This window comes from Gambusia affinis, linkage group LG08 (genome assembly GCF_019740435.1).
Source record: "Gambusia affinis linkage group LG08, SWU_Gaff_1.0, whole genome shotgun sequence".
Lineage (NCBI taxonomy): Eukaryota > Metazoa > Chordata > Actinopteri > Cyprinodontiformes > Poeciliidae > Gambusia > Gambusia affinis.
In genome coordinates, this window is record NC_057875.1 from 11,896,174 (window position 1) to 11,914,494 (window position 18,321).

The window sequence follows — 18,321 nt, forward strand, 5'->3', positions numbered from 1 at the left end:
TAGTATTTGATGCAACAAAAATACTTCGTATGTAAAACTTACATTAAAGGCACGGCATGATAATAAACACTGCAGTATATAGGAATACTGAAGGAGCTATAATGACAAGTTGGAAGGTAGGGCAAGGTTTCCAAGTCCTGCTTCGTTGACAGGCATTTCAGAACAGTAAAACAACACCTGGAATTGAAAAAGAGACAAAAATATGTAATCTAATGGAAATGGTACATTTGACTATGTTGTGCAGATTAATTTGGCGTTTTAGTTTTACTCAAAAGTCCAAAATTTCCAAATCTCAGGTTTAAATAGAAAACTATTTGTTTGAAGTCAGAACTCTAAGCAAGTTTCTCACAAACCCAAAATCTAAAAATTGTTTAATTTGGACATCTGACATTTTGAGGATTTAATTGTTTCTCTATATCTGCTTCACATATAGCATACTAAATATGAATATGTTAATGAATGCATTCCTTTAGTATTTAATAAGATGGGCTACAGCAGCAGAAGATCAGACTGGGCACTACTCTGGTCAGCTGAGGACATGATATCATGACTACAATCCATACTGAATTGCCAAAATTCAGCAATACCAGATGTAGATTTAATGAGTCTCAATTTCACCTGTAACGTTTAGATGTCAGGGTCAGATTTTGACTTGTGCATGGATTTATTAACAGTAAATAAAACATTAAATTAAAATTGTGTTTGTGTGGTAGTAGGTAAAATACTTCAGTATCACTCTGAAGTTTTAGATTCAATTTATCTGAATTATCTTTTGTTGGTTTGTGTGTATGAGCTGTGCATCACTGTTGGTTAGTCTTGTGCACTCTAAATGGTTGATATAAAAATTAGTTTTGAGTACTACTAACTCAAATGCAAGTACCAGAGTGATTAGGACCATGACTCTGGAAGACCTATCTAATCTCCACAGCTCCGGCCCATTTCTAACTAACACACCCACACAAGCTGAATCTGTGCTGCCTGCTATTTTTAGCACCACGCTACATTAGCACTTCACACTCCACTGAAAGCCTACGGTATAGCAGGGATTTTGATAAGGCAGCTGATTTTTTTTTCTCCCCCTGAGACATTTGTATCCTCATAGATGCACAGACATTCAAATTAGATAGAATTTTCTTTTTTGTGCATTACTTTAGCAATTCACATCTCCTTCTGTTTATTGTTCTAATAAATAGTTTTTCCTTATATCTTTCACAAGGTTGCTACTTCTCTAATTCCTTGTATCTCAGACGAACTGATTTAAGCAGAAAATCCTCCTCCTTTTACTTTCTCTATTAAGAAGAATAATACCCAGAGTTCTAACTAACAAAGCAATAGCACGTCTATCACCAGGCCCACAGAAAGCCTCACTCCTACTTTTCTAGCATACTCACACACACCTCACAGCCGCTACACCAACCCGCTGTTACACACACACCTCCCAACTGCAGCCTGGAGCTGAACACAGAGTCCCCGAGGGACGGAGGAGGGGTCATGAGGAGGGGATAAACTCCCCTTCTCATTTCTAAACCCTCCCAGCAAAACTCCAGGAGAGGAGGAAACTTAACTTTACTCACTTTCTCTGCACAAGCACACACACACATGGCTCCAGATGGTGAACACACACCACCTCAAGCCTCTCTTTTCCTCTTACGCTTGGAAGGACTGAACCTACACACTTGCTGCAGAGCTCGTCTTTAGGGAAGCTTTTCTGCACAGCTGGCTTGGACTTTATTTCACAGAGAAGCAAATGGTTCATGAAGGAGACGGAATAGGATTTAAAAAATAGAAAAGTCAAGACTCCTTCCGCTCACACTGTCTTACTTCAGAGTGAAGTCATCCAGTGCTGGGAGCCTGTGTGGAAAGACCGCCTGGTCTGGACCTGATCATAGACCTCCAGATTTGAGGTCTCCTCTATCCTAACAGCTCTTTTCTTATCAGCTTTTCTTTTTCTCCCTGCTTCTCTGATTCATTTGCATGTTCCTGCCAAACAAAAAGAAGCATTCTGGGAAAGAGATCGGGCTAAAGCCTGTGAGGATTTAATGTGAAGCATGTTTCCTCTGAGCTCTTCTAAAGGCTGTCTGTTTTTCCTAAACCTCAGGTGTTTCAATGGCGTCAACTGGAGAACCTTTACTTCAGAGAGAAGAAGTTTTCAGTGGAAGTTCATGACCCCAGGAGGTAAATTTACATCACAAACTCAAGCTCTTAAAGCACTTTATTGATTTGTGTATTTATATTCTTTTGAGATTTTAGACTGTCATTGAGTCATCACAGTCCATTTTGTTGATCTTATGTTTAGTAAAACATGCTAATTTAAATGATAGAAGTTGCCTAAGTTGTGGACACCTTCCCATGCCTTTTACTTTAAGTTAATAGTCAAACATATGGGGATATGCAGAGATCCAAAGTATATTCTGTGTGGAGCAGGAAAACAGAGGGTCGAGTCGAATTTAGTCAAAGTAGTAAAATTTGTCTTGGCAGCACAGCAGACGTTGGGGATGTCATGGTGGAGCAGATTGATAGTCGGAGTTTTAAACATGTGTTCACACACACAAACACACACAGAGTAAAGCACTGATATTATTATAGAAGGAGAGATGGATGTAGTATAGCTCTTTGTAGAGGAAGTGACCTCTCTTGTGTTTGTTTAACATGGCTGTATTTATATATATATGGAGTGTTATTCTGCAGACAGAAAGGGAGGGTATGAGAGAAAAAGACGGGGTAAAACAGGGAGCAGCAGTGTGTTCTTTAAAGGAAGCTGTCATTAGAGCGAGCTGGTCTGCTGCAGATGTGTGTTTAAAAAAAGGATGAGTAAACAATTTTGGACATTGTGTATGGCTTTTCTAAAATAAAAAACGTCTTTATCATCGTTACTCGTTAGTTTCAGTAGCAGCAGGAGGCACTAGAGCAGTCGAACAATCTTTTGTTTTCAGTGTATATAAGGAGGCCTTTTGTCCGCTCTTACTGTAGGGCGTCGGTAACCAGAAGGACGTTTGGACACAGCGGCATTGCGGTACATACCTGGTACGCCTGTCCTGCTCTCATAAAGTCCATCTGGGCCATGGCCATCAGCCAGCATCAGTTCTACCTGGACCGCAAGCAGAGCAAGGTCAGTTTCAAAGCAATAAGTCAGAGAATGCCATCATCTAACAAGTTTGATTCCCAAGAAACAATGCTAAATTTACTTTAATCTAAAAACCTAAATTTGGACCACTGAGTAACAGTCCACTTCTTTTTCTTCAAAGTCCTGATTTGTTTTTTTATGAATGTTCTGCTAGTATTTAGGGTAGCCAATGTCCAGGATAACCATGTGTGTTGGATCACTTGAAGCACTGACTCCAGTTGTTGTCCAAGACTTGTGAACCCACCCAAACTCTTAAATGAAATTTATTTCTCTAATCTTTTCATAGATGCAGTTATTTCCATTGATCTGCACTGTTTTCTACTACATGTTCTTTACCACTAAACTTTCCAAAATTATGCTTGAATAAGGCTCGTTGTAAAGTCACCTTCTTTAACAACAACATTTCAGTTAAAGCTCTTCTGAAATTATTTGAATAAACCAGAGATTATTTTTTTCTTTAGTTGCTATCCAGGATCAAATGTAATAACTCAGTGTAATAATTCTGCATTTGTTATTGAGCATACCCTAATTTATTGAAATGTAACTACATTTGTACACAATATGTTTTTGCAAGTGTTCCTATTTTGTTATCTTTCCAGTCAAAGATCCATGCTGCGCGGAGTCTGAGTGAGATTGCAATAGATCTTACAGAGACAGGAACTTTGAAGACATCCAAATTGGCCAACATGGGCAGCAAGGGCAAGATTATCAGTGGCAGCAGCGGCAGCCTGCTCTCCTCAGGTATGTGTATGTATGTGTGTGTTTGGGTCTGACTGTGTTGAGGAAAAATAAAACAAAAGGAAAAGATTTGACAAACGCTGAAGGAGAATGATTAATACAAGACTCTGTATGTGTTTGCATGTGTTGGAGGAGCTTTGGAAGGACAGAAGCAGCTGTCATTGGAAACAGAATACTCATTCTCTGATGGATGTTCTCACGCATATACTGTACAAACACCCTGCCTTTCAGTATGCATGGGATACCACTCCCACCCTCCATGTCACAGATTCATCCTCCAGAGGCCCTACCTCCTCTAAATTTAGGGGGTGAGAGAATGAAAGGGCGGCAGTTTGAGTACAAACTTGACATTGCCTTTAAAACAATGCTTATCTGTGCGAAGCAAGTAATGAATGGGACAGGTTTGTTTTCTAACTAAAATTAGAGTTGAAAGGAAAACGCCCTTTAGATATCAGAAAGCCATTACAATGTAATGAGGAACTCAAGGACAGTTATTTGTTTGGCTGCTACAACACCACCTTCACAGTCCTGGTAAAATTTCATTGATTACTAAACCAACACAGTGGACAAAAGATTGACAATATGGGCTTCTCTGACAAGTTACTTGTAGTTATTCATGAAGTTCTTTGTTTGAAAAAAGTCTTTTTGTGTGAATTTTGATACTTTGTGTCAGTGTTGTAGTCAAGACCACCTAACCCGAGACCAAGAACAGAGTGCTTTGAGACCGAGACCAAGACTTTTAGGGTCCGAAACCGAGTCAAGACCAAGACCAGTGCCCCACGCTACATGACAATAAAATGTGAAATATGTTCATAATTGCTAATCAAATTGATCTGAAAGATTCACATTCCCATAAAAACACCTAGATATTAAATACGTAGAGCTGAAATAAATTTAACCAATCTTTAAAGCAGATCAAACCCTTTGTTCTGCTTATCTAAAAAGATAACACTTGCCCATAGCATTCATGTCAGAAATCACCACATTCTGCACCATTAAACATAGCAATTGAGGCTATGCCCTGACGGTAAACAACGCTCAACTATGAACACTGACCAAGGAGCAACAAGCAAGAAGTAACCAAGCACAGGGTGCTCACCATGAGTGTTCTCACCCTCTCTCCTACTGCATGAAGCCAGGCAGCACACCACTTTGAAAGAAAACAATCAATGAGCAATGCCCATACTCTGCGTATTAGGGACTTCAAACTCTGCGTATAAAAACTGCTAAACAACCATGTTCCAAACCACACATAAATCTATAACATCACATGACTACAGCTACATGAAAGAAATGCTGGTACACTAGTGTACAAGCCAAAATGAATTGTGCATAGACAATCACAATATAAACAAATACAAAAGGTTCAGATTTCGATCTGTGTACTTTGCAGTTGTTTTGAACATTGACCATAAAAATTATGCAACTTATAAGATTCCATTTTTGCTGTGTTTATTTTGAACTACAAAACATTTTCCGTATTGGTCACATCTGTATTGTCTGAAAGGTCAGCCAAAGCTGACCTTTCAGACAATTCAGAAAGCACACATTGAAACACATCAACATCAATGAGAAAGGAACAGGGTCCCTATGTGTATGTTTGTGTTGTTTTCAACGTGGCATAGTACAAAAAAGGCTGGCACCATCTCTGGGTCTTGGCAAAGTGCGTCACTGACTTTGTCCTAAATTGCCCTTTTCTCTAAACACTCGCATGCTCACCCCAACACAGCTCTAAAACTCAGCTCCCTTATCAAAACGTCCCATTCGCTTCCCTGTAAACATCCTGCAGGAGCAGCAGGTGCACACACAGCTCCTCTCCCCCTTCCCCAATCTCCCTTACAAGACCTCTCCTGATGTTTTGTGTTGTCTGCGCCTGCAGGCTCTCAGGAATCAGACAGTTCCCAAACTGCTAAGAAGGACATGCTGGCAGCTCTGAGGGCCAGGCAGGAAGCTCTGGAGGAAACGCTGAGACAGAGACTAGAGGAACTCAAGAGCATCTGTATCAGAGAAGCGGTATGAGAAAAATGGCCACAGAATTGGCAAATATTTTTGGAAACTTGAATACTTCCTGGAATTCCCTGTTTTCAACTTTATTACCCTGATGTTTTTGCAGGAACTGACAGGGAAACTTCCAAAGGAATATCCTCTTGATCCCGGAGAGGAACCACCCACAGTGAGACGGAAGATTGGCACTGCCTTCAAACTGGACGAGCAAAAAATCTTACCAAAGGGCGAGGTAGTGGTCCGATTCCCAGTTCCCCTCGCCAGCATTTTTTCTGTATTGTCCTGATCCTCCTCTTACCAAACATAATAAATATATGAGATCATAAAGTTAGGTTTGTTTGTAGAAAAAGCCTACAATCTGATACATTTTGCACCTAGAAGAAGTTTAGTTTTTTATTTTACTTCCTGCCACGGGTCGTTTTCTCCAACAAAGCACAGCTTCTAAATATAGTGTGGCTGTATTTTAACCACAGGAAGTGGTGATAGTAGGATTGTGTGCGTGCCTGAATGTGCGCGTGTGTGTGTTTCACTGAGTTTGTGTTCTTTGAAAAGGATCCAGGGACACAGTATCACAAAAACCGCCTTCCAAGCAGAAAGATATGTCATAATTTTACACTGAGCACCTTAAACTGTTAACACACAGAAATAGAAGCTACTCCACCGGTGCTGCAAGGTCGCTGTTAGTGAGAAGGATTCTTAAGAGCAGATATAGTCTAATATTAAGAGACCCAAAAGGTAATATATCATTATCCTGTCTCTGCTGAGGTAACTGAAATCACATGTGTCTGCTCTCACACTCCAGTGCAGGAGAAAGCTAGTTTGAATCACAAGATGGCAATCCAATTTACCACTCAGGGCCGTGCAACTCAGACTTTGCATGCACTATGTTTGCATTTATCTACTGTTTTGAATATGTTTTCTTTATTCAACCTGCTCTGTTGTATAAATCCCAGAGAGCTGCTCTGTAGGAGTGGATAGATTGATGCTGGGCTGTTTTGATTGGGGGACACTGGGTCTTAATAGAGTGGTGAGAGACTGTGCAACGACAGCATAGATAAATGATTTCCGCAGTGTGTTTTTACTGGCACAGATATGTCTCTGCGTGTCTGACCGAATGTGTGACATGGGAGAATTAGTATGATTTCGTGTCTGGACGCTCAGGCTTGTTGTTTTTGGATTTTTCATTTGTTTCTGTTGCTACAACACTGAGGGAATCCAGTACCTTTTTGCTTCTTTTGTATAAAGTTTGCACTTGTGTGTTTATGCCAGGAGGAGGAGCTTGAGCGTTTGGAGCGGGAGTTTGCCATTCAGTCGCAGATTACAGAGGCGGCCAGGCGTCTCGCCAGCGATCCTCACGTGAGCAGCAAAAAGCTGAAGAAGCAGAGGAAAACTTCTTATCTGAATGCACTTAAGAAGCTCCAGGAAATTGAAAACTCTATCAATGAGTATCGGGTCCGCTCTGGCAAGAAGCCAACGCAGAGGGCGTCACTTATCATAGAAGGTACCAGTTTATTTGGAGATGTACCTGTCAGAGATTTTCTTGTCTGTTTTCTGTTCTTGAATTTCAATTTGTCTGAAAGGAAAAACTGTTTTTTTGCATAAAAAGAATTCAACTGCTCCACCAGTAAAATGTAAAATAAAGTATTGCTTGCTCTCCCCACACCCACTTTTTCTCAGCATGAAATGAATCACTTCTAAATAAAAATAATGAATCAGCAGTTCATAATCTCTAGCCAATTTCTTAGCGAATCTCTGATTTTAGCCACAACACTTACATAAGTAGTATTACTCGTTTTAAGTTCTGTCTCTTCTGTATAAGTAAAACACTCAACATATACAGTATATATATATTTTTTCTGTCTTTCTTTCCTGTAGAAGCCAATATATGTTCCGAAGACAGCTCACTCTCTGATGCACTGGTCTTAGATGACGGTAACACTTTACCTTTTCTTGAATGTTATACTTTATCACAATAATTATTAGATTGTGACTTCTCTTTTTTTATTTCAGATGATTCTCAAGTTACAGATACCCCAAACTTCTCTCCTGTAGCGTCGCCTCATAAAGGCCTCCCTCCGCGACCCCCCTCTCACAGCCGGCCTCCTCCCCCGCAGTCCCTGGATGGACTGCGACACATGCACTACACTCGCTCTGACTATGATAAATCTCCCATCAAACCTAAGATGTGGAGTGAATCGTCACTGGATGAGCCTTATGAAAAAGTAAAGAAGCGCTATTCTCACTCCAGGTATTCTAGCTCTTCTTTTTGTTTGATAAGGTTTGATAAAGTGTCCACACCCCTTGAATCTTGCAAGAATTTACTACTACATATTTGTGACACAGAAGGAAAAGCATCCATATTTTTTCAAGGTTTTTTTTTACCCCTCCAGGGGGTCTTTTGTGGGCTCTAGTGTCCCTTATATGAAAGCAGGCTGACAGGAAAGGGGGAAGTAGAGGGGGGAAGACATGCGGCAAATATTGTCAGGTCCAGGAGTCGAACCCGAGACGGCCGCGTCAAGGACTCAAGGCCTCCAAACATGGCTCATGCTATCCCCTACACCAACCACCGGGCCGTGGACCAATTGGTACCGGGCCGCGCAAGAAATAATTAAAAATGTCAGTTCTATGTATTGAGTCTGGAGGAGCTTTTATTTTGAAAATCCTAAACCGGATGCTGTCGGTTATGTCTTGTGCGCCAACATGCAGCAGAATGAGTAAGAAACAACAGCATCGCTCTCGAGCCTCACAACGCGTGCACCCCCCTGTCATAAGAAAGAAAAGCATCGGTCTCGATCCTTATAACGCGTGCATCCCCCCCCAATTTGGCCAAGCTTGAGCTGTTAAACAAGGAATAACAGGCAAGAGCTTTGGTTTCCAGATGTGAATGCAAAAGACTTCAAACTGTAATTCCAGCAAAAGTTGGTTCAACAAAGTATTGACTCCAGGACGGCAGAAAACTGATTATAATTTGACAGATTATTGTAGTTGGTAATAACGTTTTTGAAATAAGTAATACTTTTCCTTTCATTTCACAATTATGTTCTCCTATCAGAAAAAAATCCCAATAAAATACATAAAGGTTTGTGTTTGTGATGTCACAAAACATGCATGGACTGAGTTGTGTATGTTAAATGTAAATATCTTTAAAGCAAACAGATGCACACAGCCCATCCATGCGTGATATAAAATACCGTCTCTCCCTTCTGTTCAGTCACAGGCGTGTTCCAAGTTCTGGGAGTGCAGAAGCAGGGGGCAGTAACTCCCTTCAGAGCAGCCCGATCAGGAGCACACCTCACTGGAACTCTCAGTCCAGCATGCCGTCGACACCAGACCTGAGAACCAGAACTCCACACTATGTACATTCCACCAGGTCAGTCAGTATGAGTCTGAAACCTAGACAGAAAAACTCTGGACATTGAAATGTCATTTGTGACCTTTTCTTGACCTTTGTTTCACAGGTCAGTGGACATCAGTCCCACCCGTCTGCACAGTCTCTCTCAGCACTTTAGGAACCGCAGCTCCAGCCTTGAGTCCCAGGGCAAACTGCTGGCGTCTGATCCCGATGCACATCCGCACACCCTGGGCAGTCCCGACTTTTTCCTTGGCCCGGGACGAGGCTCCAATGGCTCCGACCCACTGGATGACTGTTCATCCTGCACCAGCCAAAGCAGCTCAGAGCATTATTGCCCCTCTGGTGGACCCCCTGGCAGCAACCCCAACTACTCCACTCTGGGAGAGGATTCACCCTCCAAAGCCAGGCAGAGGCAACGGCAAAGGCACAGGTGAGGGCCATGCCGTTAGTTTTTATGATTATCTGTTCATTTTATCAAACTCTGTCTTAATTGGGGCAAATGTCAATATCTTTTCTCCACAGGTCTGCTGGTCAGTTGGGTTCCTCGAACTCGGGCTCTATGCCAAATCTGGCAGCTAAGAATGGCTCCGTTGGAGGTTCAGGTGGAGGTGGGATTGGAGGTGGGCATCATGGAGTTTACCTCCACAGTCAGAGCCAGCCCTCCTCCCAGTACCGCATCAAGGAGTACCCTCTGTATGTGGAGGGCAGCTCCAACGGCGTCGTAGTGCGCAGCTTGGAGAGCGACCAGGAGGGTCACTACAGTGTGAAGGCCCAGTTTAAGACCTCCAGCTCCTACACAGCCGGCGGACTTTACAAGGAGGCCTGGGGTGGGGAGGAGGGAGGGGAGGGAAGCGGCCGACTCACGCCATCTCGATCTCAGATCGTACGGACTCCATCGTTAGGGAGAGAGGGTGGTGGAGGAGGGGGGAGGGCAGCGGTGTCTGAGGAGCTGCGCTGTTGGTACCAGAGGTCATCAGGGAGCCTAAAAGAAAGAAGCCACTCACATTCAGGATCCACATCTTCTGAGACTGGTTCACAGCAAGGCACTCTGGGACATGGACGAGGGAGCAGAGTTGGATCACTCGCCAAGGGCTCACCAGGTATGCTTTCAATTATTTTTATTAAACTCCATATATCAGTGTCAACAGACCATCAGCTGTTTCCCATTACAGAAAAAAAGAGTATTCAGTTTTTTTCAGCCTTGCTGTTAAGGACAAGTAAACATGACATGATATATAATAAAGACTCATCGACCAATTATGACTTGTTTCCTATTCCACTTCTACAATTTAAAAAGCGATTTAGAGTTAGACCAAATTTATTTTAATTTGCTTTATGACTACATTTTACATTTCAAGAGACAAAGGTCATTTTATCCATTACCTTCTACTCATCCTGGAGTGGATCATGGTGGTAGCAGCCAAAGCAGGGAGACCCAGACTTCCCTCTTCCCAGTCACTTGAGCCAGATCCTCATGAGGAATCCCAAGGCATTCCCAAGCCAGCCAAGAAACATAGTCCCTCCATCTGTGTCCAATTGTCCCTGGGATTCCTCTGGATCTCCATCTGGTGCCCAGAAAGGCATGCAGGAGGCATCCTAACCAGATGCCCGAGTCACCTGACTGGCTCTTCTCGGTGTGGAAGAACATCGGCTCGATATGAAACAGTCTTTTCATGAGCTTCTCGCCCTATTTCTAAAACAGAGCTAGGACACCCTGTGCAAGAAACTAATTTCAGCCTCTTGTATCCGCAGTCTAATTTTTCTGGTCACAACCCAAAGCTCATGTCCATAGATGAGGGTAGAAACGTACATCGACCGGTAGATCGAGAGCTTCGCGTTTTGGCTCAGCATCACTGTAGATGCCGCAATCTGCCTATTGATCTCCCGCCCCATTTTTCCCCCTCATTCATGAGCAAGACCTAGAGATTTGTGAACTCCTCCACTCGAGGTAGGACCTCTTCCCCAACGCAAAGAAGGCTGTCTGTCATTTTCTGGCTTAACACCAAGGTCTTGAATTTGGAGGCACTGATCCTCATCCCGAAATGTTCCACTGAAAGCGGAAAAGATGAACATTCAATGAGTACAATGTAAAAATATTTGAACAGTTAGACTTTGAAGCCGTGACATTGTTGGCATGACACAGGAAAGCAAATAAGTAGAAATCTCGGGTTATTGAAACTTCACTTGAGAGTCATTTGACAGCAGGGGCAAAGTGAAAACCAGCATGGAAGAATTATGTTTTGAACAGAAAATAAAATGTACAATACATCCCTGCACTTCAACAATTATAAACTTCCATAGTATACCAACATTTGTGTACTATCTCTAATTTTAATCTGGTTTTAAAACTTGTCTTTTTGTTTAGTCTGCACATTTAAAATAATAAAAAAAAGAAACTTTATCAGAAGCAGTGTTAATTAAGGATGCATAATATCGAAATACAGAAATTTACCAAAAACAGTAAAATGCAATTTTACCCTTTTTCATTCCATTTTTCAGTGTCAAAAAAGCACTGAAATTCATATTTAGACTTTTTTTTACTAGCCATTTAAAATGTACTAAAGTTCCCAAACAAGAACCTGGCATATAATACCACAGGCTAGTAGCATGGCCTCATTTGACAAGCCAAAGAGATAAAGATTTTTTACTCGAGCTGATCTAAGTTAGCACAAATGCCCGAAAAGCAGGGAAATTACCCTGTAAGACAGACAAAAAATAGGGTTTTTTTTTTCTCCAACTGACCCCGGAGGCAAAATGCATTTGTCACACTGAAACCACAACCCTCAGCCCCACATGTGAAGCATAGCTGAAATTCCTTTTGTCCCTCTGCCCCTTTTGTCACCTTTACTCGTGTTGCTTGACTAACTGTCGGCTCTCCCTTCAGCTGCTTCCCCTCACAGCCAGAGGAGCCTGACGCCATCCAGTGAGCACCCAGCCACTCCCACACCGCCCTGTAGCCCACAGCACATCATCAACTGGAAAAGCGGGTAAGAAACAATCTCACAGTCTCAGGAGGTTACCAGAAAGGTTTAGCTTCGGTGTCTTCATCTTTGTCCAAACCTGACCCAAAAACACGCTCACAAGCTTTGGTTCTGTTTCTGTTTTTGTCAGCTATTATTGTTTTCACATCACGCTCTATGTAATTTGGGTTTTGCTTTCAAAGCTTTTCTAACTCCAGCCAATTTAATATGTCTTTATGGCATCTTCATTGCTACGTTTCGTTTCCTTTTTTCTCAATCTTTTTCATTTCTCAATCATATTCCCCTCACTCTGCTGGACATTTCCTTTTGGACGTCCATCCCATCACTTAATATTTGTCATTTCTCTCTTGTTTGTCTTTCTGTCTTTACTAACCCCCCTTTCCTTATGTGTGTGTCCTCTCTCCCGGTTTAGAGACACAGCAGACAGCTCTCCTACTGAGGACGTCTGTCAGTCTCCCCCTCAGCCCAGCTCTGATGCATAGAGGTACCGTGTAGCATTGGTAGCAAAACATAGCAATAGCAAAAGAGAATTTTGGTAGTACCAAATTTTCTAGGAATCAGGCAGTTATGCATAGTGGTTTATATCTGATATTAGAGATGCACCACTGTACATTTTGTAGCCAATCTATAAATCTCTTTTTTTTTTTTATAAAGACTTGACATGCTAGTATAGTATAATTAATATAATTACTATTAAAGATACTTTTTCTAGCTTAACAGCTGTATGTAGTTATTAATTAAATTCAGCTTATCTATATGGAGCTTGGTTCAAATGATATCCATTTATATGGAAATATAAAATTAAATAAATCCAGTTATATAGACAGATTTAAATTGAGATAGTCTCCATATAAATACAGTGGTCTTAATGCATTGTGGTCAATATAATACTCCCACTTAAAAAATATATTGTACTTCATGAAACCGCTGACTTTAGTTTAGGACCAAAGGCACATGCAAGTGAGTCCCCATAATCCCTACCGGGTTGACTTATTAAAATGACTACAGCAATTTATGTTACCAGTGCTTAATTTATAATTATCCTTTGAGGTATTTATTGTGATATCAATACAGAGGATTTTAAAAAAACAATTAGAGTCTATTTGGCTATAAAGGCATAACTGCATCCAGTCAGAACCTCACAAAAAAGCATTGTGCATAAAAATAATTATTCCCGCTTCGCTTCTCAGCAGTAAAGGCTGTACAATGCAACACGACTTCCTGGTGCATCTCTACTTGATATACAGATAATTAGAGTTCTGTAAACAAAGCCCTTCCTTATTACCCACAATAGGGGCTGACAATGGGAAGAGTTTACTTCTCTTGCTCTTTATTGATGGTGGTAATGTATGCGTGTCGTTCTGTTTCTCTTTCTGTACTTAATCTTTGCATGTGCTCAGCTGTGCTCTGACTGTGACGCTTCACTTTGGTTAACTACTCACAGAATTTATTCATAAAATACATAATGGTGCACTGCTGCTCAAACATTAAGCATAGAAACTCAGAACCTGCTATTCATTTTAGTATCTATAAAGTCTTCTCTGCAGTCAGTGATCCTGTTATTTCTTCCTCTGCAGGTCTTTCAGTGACAGCTGTTTTCTCAGCAGCCCCTTGTGTTCAGAGCTGGCAGATGTGCAGTGGTACGGAAAAGACAAGACCAAACCCGGAACGTTGGTCTGAGACCTTCCCGTATGGCCTACAAACAACCTGTTCTCTACTTTGTTCCTCACTGCTACCCATCGACAACCAAACACCTCATCCAGCCCAGACCTGACTCCACGCAAGCCTCTTCTGTCCCTCCCTGAGTTTCACCACCTGCTTTCCTGTCCTATCTATCACAGCTCAGCTGGACAGGGATGCACTCGCTGGGCTTTGATGACGGCTGATTTCACAGGACAGACTGAGAAGTGTTAAAGGCTCCTCCCGCCTCTCTTTGCAGCACTATAGAGTCCTTTCTTTATTCAGCATCTGGAGCGCACAACCTGGGGGGCAAGAGCGTGAAAGGACAGAGCACAGAAGAATATCAGAAACACAATAAACCCAACATCAGCTTGTCCGCATCCTGTTTCATATCACATCCTGCATCACTCCATTGCACTGCCGCTCAGTCAGAAGATACATGCTGGATTTGAGCCACTGGTTTAAAAGGCCTTTATAGCTCTCAAAGAACTGTATTTCATTACATTGTACCTGTAGACATTGTTTCTTTTATTTCTTTAATCATACTTACAAAAGCAGAAGATTTCAGACAGGTGCAGGTTTAACTTGTAACATAATTCCCAGATAGTGTTATAACAGAAGAGTAAGTCAGCAATACGTGAGTGAACTCTTGGTAACCATATTAGATGGCTCTCCTTGAGAATATCTGTGAAGGTTATAGCAATAAAGAACACTGGACAAGGTTTTTAATTGGTTTTAATCAACAGAGTGAAGCTGAAACAGGCCTTTTCACTAAAGCCTGTTGAGAAGGATCTTTAGTGTTGGTAGAATTTGGAGTGGATCTTTTTGGAAATTACCTTGATCTGCAGTTCATTGGACCTGAAGTTTGGCCACAAGATTCTCAATCGCAGAACAGAAACATATAGGTGCATCTCAATAAATTTGAATATTGTCTAAAATGGATTTTTCTGTTCAGTAAAATTCACTTCAAAAATTGAAACGCAACGATTCATTACAAACCTGTCATGGTACTGTTAATTTTGATGGTTATGGCTCACAGCTAAGGGTGTATTCACACCAGCCTTGTTTAATCCACTTCATTTGAACTCTAGTTCGTTTGCCTGGAAAGTCTGGTTTGCTTAGGTGTGACTGTGCAATTGAAGTCTGATGTGGACCAAAAACACAAACCCTGGTCCACCTACAAACCTAGATCTCAGTTTGGTTGAAATGAACTCTAGAGTGGTTCCGTTGTATATTTGGATGCTAGCAGACCAGAGATTTCTCCAAAAGCAGGAAGCAGACTATAGTGCTGGGCAATCTGGGTAAATACAATCAAAACAAATGTCTAGTCTAATGTATGTGGAAGAACTGGCTCATGCGCTATTGCCAAAGATACAATATAAATCCTACAACCGCTAAAATCTCACACCACCACGTTTTTGTTTACATTCCATGAGGAAGGAAATTGTGTTAATGTCTTCTTCAGAGGTTTTCATGTCGTTTCCTTCATGTTTTTCTTGGTGCAGAAACAACTTGAAGGTTTTTCAAAGGGTTTGGATTATTTGACACTGCAGTGTGAAAGCGAACTGCACAAGCTGGAAATGTATCAAATGCTGCAATCGAACGGAGTCTACCAGACTATCAGGTGTGAAAACACCGTAATGGAAACTTTGGGGTCAAAGTAAGAAGGCATTTTTAATACAGCACTATCAGCCAACTAAAAGGTATATCCATGTACTGTACAGTATCTTCACTCAGACCTTGGTCAGTTCTCAAGTAGCCAGATTGGTTAAATAGCTCTTGGTTGGTGCCTGACATCTTCCTCTTGACAATACTCCTTAGAGTATTGTCAATGTATGGTTTAGATCCAGAGAGCTTGCTGGTCAATTAAGTACAGTGATACCACAGTTACTAAATCAGGTATTGGTATTTCTGGCAGGTGCCAAGTCCCACTAGACAAATGAAATCAGAAAAACAGGAGGTGCTCTGAAATTTCCTGGTCGATGTCTGTACTGACTTAACTCCAGTAGAAAACATGGCTCCCCAAATCATCACTGACTGTGGAAACTTCACAGCAGACCTGACTTGGATTTCATGCTTCTCTACTCTTGCTGAAATGTAATAGCTTTTCAATAATAGTTTGTTTCATTGAGATGCACCTGTATGCGGTCAGAGCACAGGATTTATTGGAGATTTGTTGTGGCTACATCCAGTCACAGACACTGTAGTGTTTGGTTTTAGTTCTGTTTTTTTCTGGTTTTCCACCTTTTAATTTATCATCACCTCTCAGTGAAGTGTAACTGTTGAAGTCTGTTTGTTCAACCTTGGAGTTTCATCTTGAAGCTGCTCAGTGACTGTGCTGAGCTCTTTTTATGGTGTTGCCTCTATTTTTTCCACCAGTTTTCGTTTGAACCGGTTTTGTTGAGTGACCGTCAATCCCTTTATAGTGCTGTGTTTTCTGCCCATCCTCTGAGCAAGCTCCACAAAACTCGTGCTCTGCGTTTGTACTGTAACATAATATTGAACCTACTTCAGACTTAAGACATACTCCATCCGGTCTTCACACTCTAAAGCCATTCCATTAAGCAGCAGTCAGGAAACATTCAACCAATAAAACTCGTTTATTACTGTTGATTGAAAGCACAACATTTACAGTATATTTAGGCTGGACCTGCAGTTACTGTGTTCTCTTCGCAAGTGTAACCATTAACGTTTTGGTCAAAAAAGGCCACACTTTAAAGTGCAAAAAGGAAGATATGGCCAGAGGCCAGAGATGTTTGTAAAACCTTATAATTCTTGTCCCACATAGTCCAATCAAACCTTCAGAACAGGGTTAGAAAAGCACACCTGGTCTTTAAACCAGTTTCCCCAAGTGTCGCCAACAAATCCCGGTGGTGCAAAATGATTCCCTCTATCGTTTGTTGTAGCACAAACTTTTAATTTATTAACTGTTTTATTTTACAAATATGACCATCACATGAATATGATGTAACCCTATTGTTCAAGTAACTCTACAACGAGGATTTGTGAATGGTACGAATCCCATTATTCCCACCATAATAACCTCTGTTATAAGTGGCACTTAAGAAAAACTTCCAACTACATTGTTTTACAAGGAGGTGCAGCCCTCTCCCTAAGTGCATGTCTACTCCTCCAAGAGTAATCCTTGCTTCATCAATTTTAATACATCTTTATGCAAGATTAGAACCAGCAATCAAGTTTACCATCTGATAGGAATTCATTTTAAGAGAGCGGTCAGGTTTGATTTTTCCCTACTAATGTCTTAGGATTAGTTTGTGTGCTGAAGACCCAGCTCGTGCATGCAGACCCACAGACAAAAGACCTCAAGTGCTGCACCATTTTTCCTCCAGCTAAAATGATCATTGTTTAATAGTGTTGTTCAGATCCCCTCAAAGAACTGATCCTATTATAATCTCTGAGCTCATTGTAAGCCAGTGTGAAAACCTTCTGTAGTCCCACAAAACAAACTTTTCCTGCTCCGTGATCATGTGTGAAGAATTTTGTAATACTCCCAACACTGTGGAGTTTTTTTCATGTATGTTCAGAGGACAGCTGTTAGGGTCGATGGGATTTTTTAACTCATATTCATTGTTTTAGCAGCATTAATATTTTATATCAGCCAGTATTTCTTTTTTCCAACACTAAGAAACCCTTTCAGGTGCTACAAAACGACCAGTTACTGCTTTGTCTCGTAGGATCTAGACATCTCTACATTCTTACTGATTCATGCTACATGAATTTATTTTAACCGGCAGTTTAATATTAGATCACCTCCTCAGCCAGACAGTAGAGCATGTAACTTGAGTTGATCAGTTCTCTTCAGCTGTAATATTACATTAAAGGAGTTGTAGAAAAAAAAATGTGGAATTCATTTAAAAAAAAAAACTAAAAAAAAAACCCTGAATTCCACAGTTAATTTATTCTTTTTTCTATTAAGAATTTGTATAGTAACTTTACATTTTGCAAAACTGTGTTGTTGGAAATTAATGATGAATTTTCAAGATGAGAAGCTGTGGTGGTTCTTGAGAGTAAGAAAATAAATTATTGATGAATGTTCTCAAGCTGATGCCTCTGTCTGTTCTTTTTACTTAATGTGTATTTATAAAATATCTTCAGGGGGCCTTAACTAAGAAGTCACAGTGTCACGCTTCTTAATAAAGGTAATCCCTACATGAATTCGTCCCTTCCAGCCCACCAGACATGCTCACTCTCGTGTCATCACATCCAGGCTGGGCTGCAGTCACTTCCCTTTTTCCCATTTTCTACTGACTCACAGGAAGAACTAACATAAAAGACATGACTCACCAAGTGGCATACAGCTGAAATTACTTATTTTTGTCTCGCTGTCTGACTTTTAACAAGACAAATTATTTCCTGTTTTAGTCAAGTTAAAATTACCACAGTTAGTGCAATGTGCTTAATGCCATGATAATTACCGGGAA

The 18,321-nt window shown here is 41.0% G+C and overlaps 1 protein-coding gene across 10 annotated transcripts in view; it reads left to right on the plus strand.

Moving 5' to 3' along the window:
* The window catches only part of frmd4a (FERM domain containing 4A), a 91,691-nt gene extending 73,751 nt beyond the window's left edge, over positions 1 to 17,940 (plus strand). For 5 of the 10 annotated variants that reach the window (XM_044124293.1, XM_044124291.1, XM_044124289.1 and 2 more), the window contains exons 12-24: positions 2,099 to 2,175; positions 2,968 to 3,109; positions 3,724 to 3,865; positions 5,742 to 5,875; positions 5,976 to 6,098; positions 7,136 to 7,367; positions 7,742 to 7,798; positions 7,877 to 8,114; positions 9,078 to 9,236; positions 9,325 to 9,648; positions 9,741 to 10,318; positions 12,103 to 12,205; positions 13,777 to 17,940. In XM_044124293.1, the coding sequence (XP_043980228.1) occupies positions 2,099 to 2,175; positions 2,968 to 3,109; positions 3,724 to 3,865; positions 5,742 to 5,875; positions 5,976 to 6,098; positions 7,136 to 7,367; positions 7,742 to 7,798; positions 7,877 to 8,114; positions 9,078 to 9,236; positions 9,325 to 9,648; positions 9,741 to 10,318; positions 12,103 to 12,205; positions 13,777 to 13,879 (2,412 nt within the window). In that variant the 3' untranslated portion in view covers positions 13,880 to 17,940. Of the gene's footprint in view, positions 1 to 1,611; positions 1,905 to 2,098; positions 2,176 to 2,967; positions 3,110 to 3,723; positions 3,866 to 5,741; positions 5,876 to 5,975; positions 6,099 to 7,135; positions 7,368 to 7,741; positions 7,799 to 7,876; positions 8,115 to 9,077; positions 9,237 to 9,324; positions 9,649 to 9,740; positions 10,319 to 12,102; positions 12,206 to 12,611; positions 12,684 to 13,776 lie in introns of those variants that run through there. The other 5 variants (XM_044124298.1, XM_044124292.1, XM_044124296.1 and 2 more) reach the window with 5 other exon arrangements.
* Positions 17,941 to 18,321: the final 381 nt, after the last annotated feature.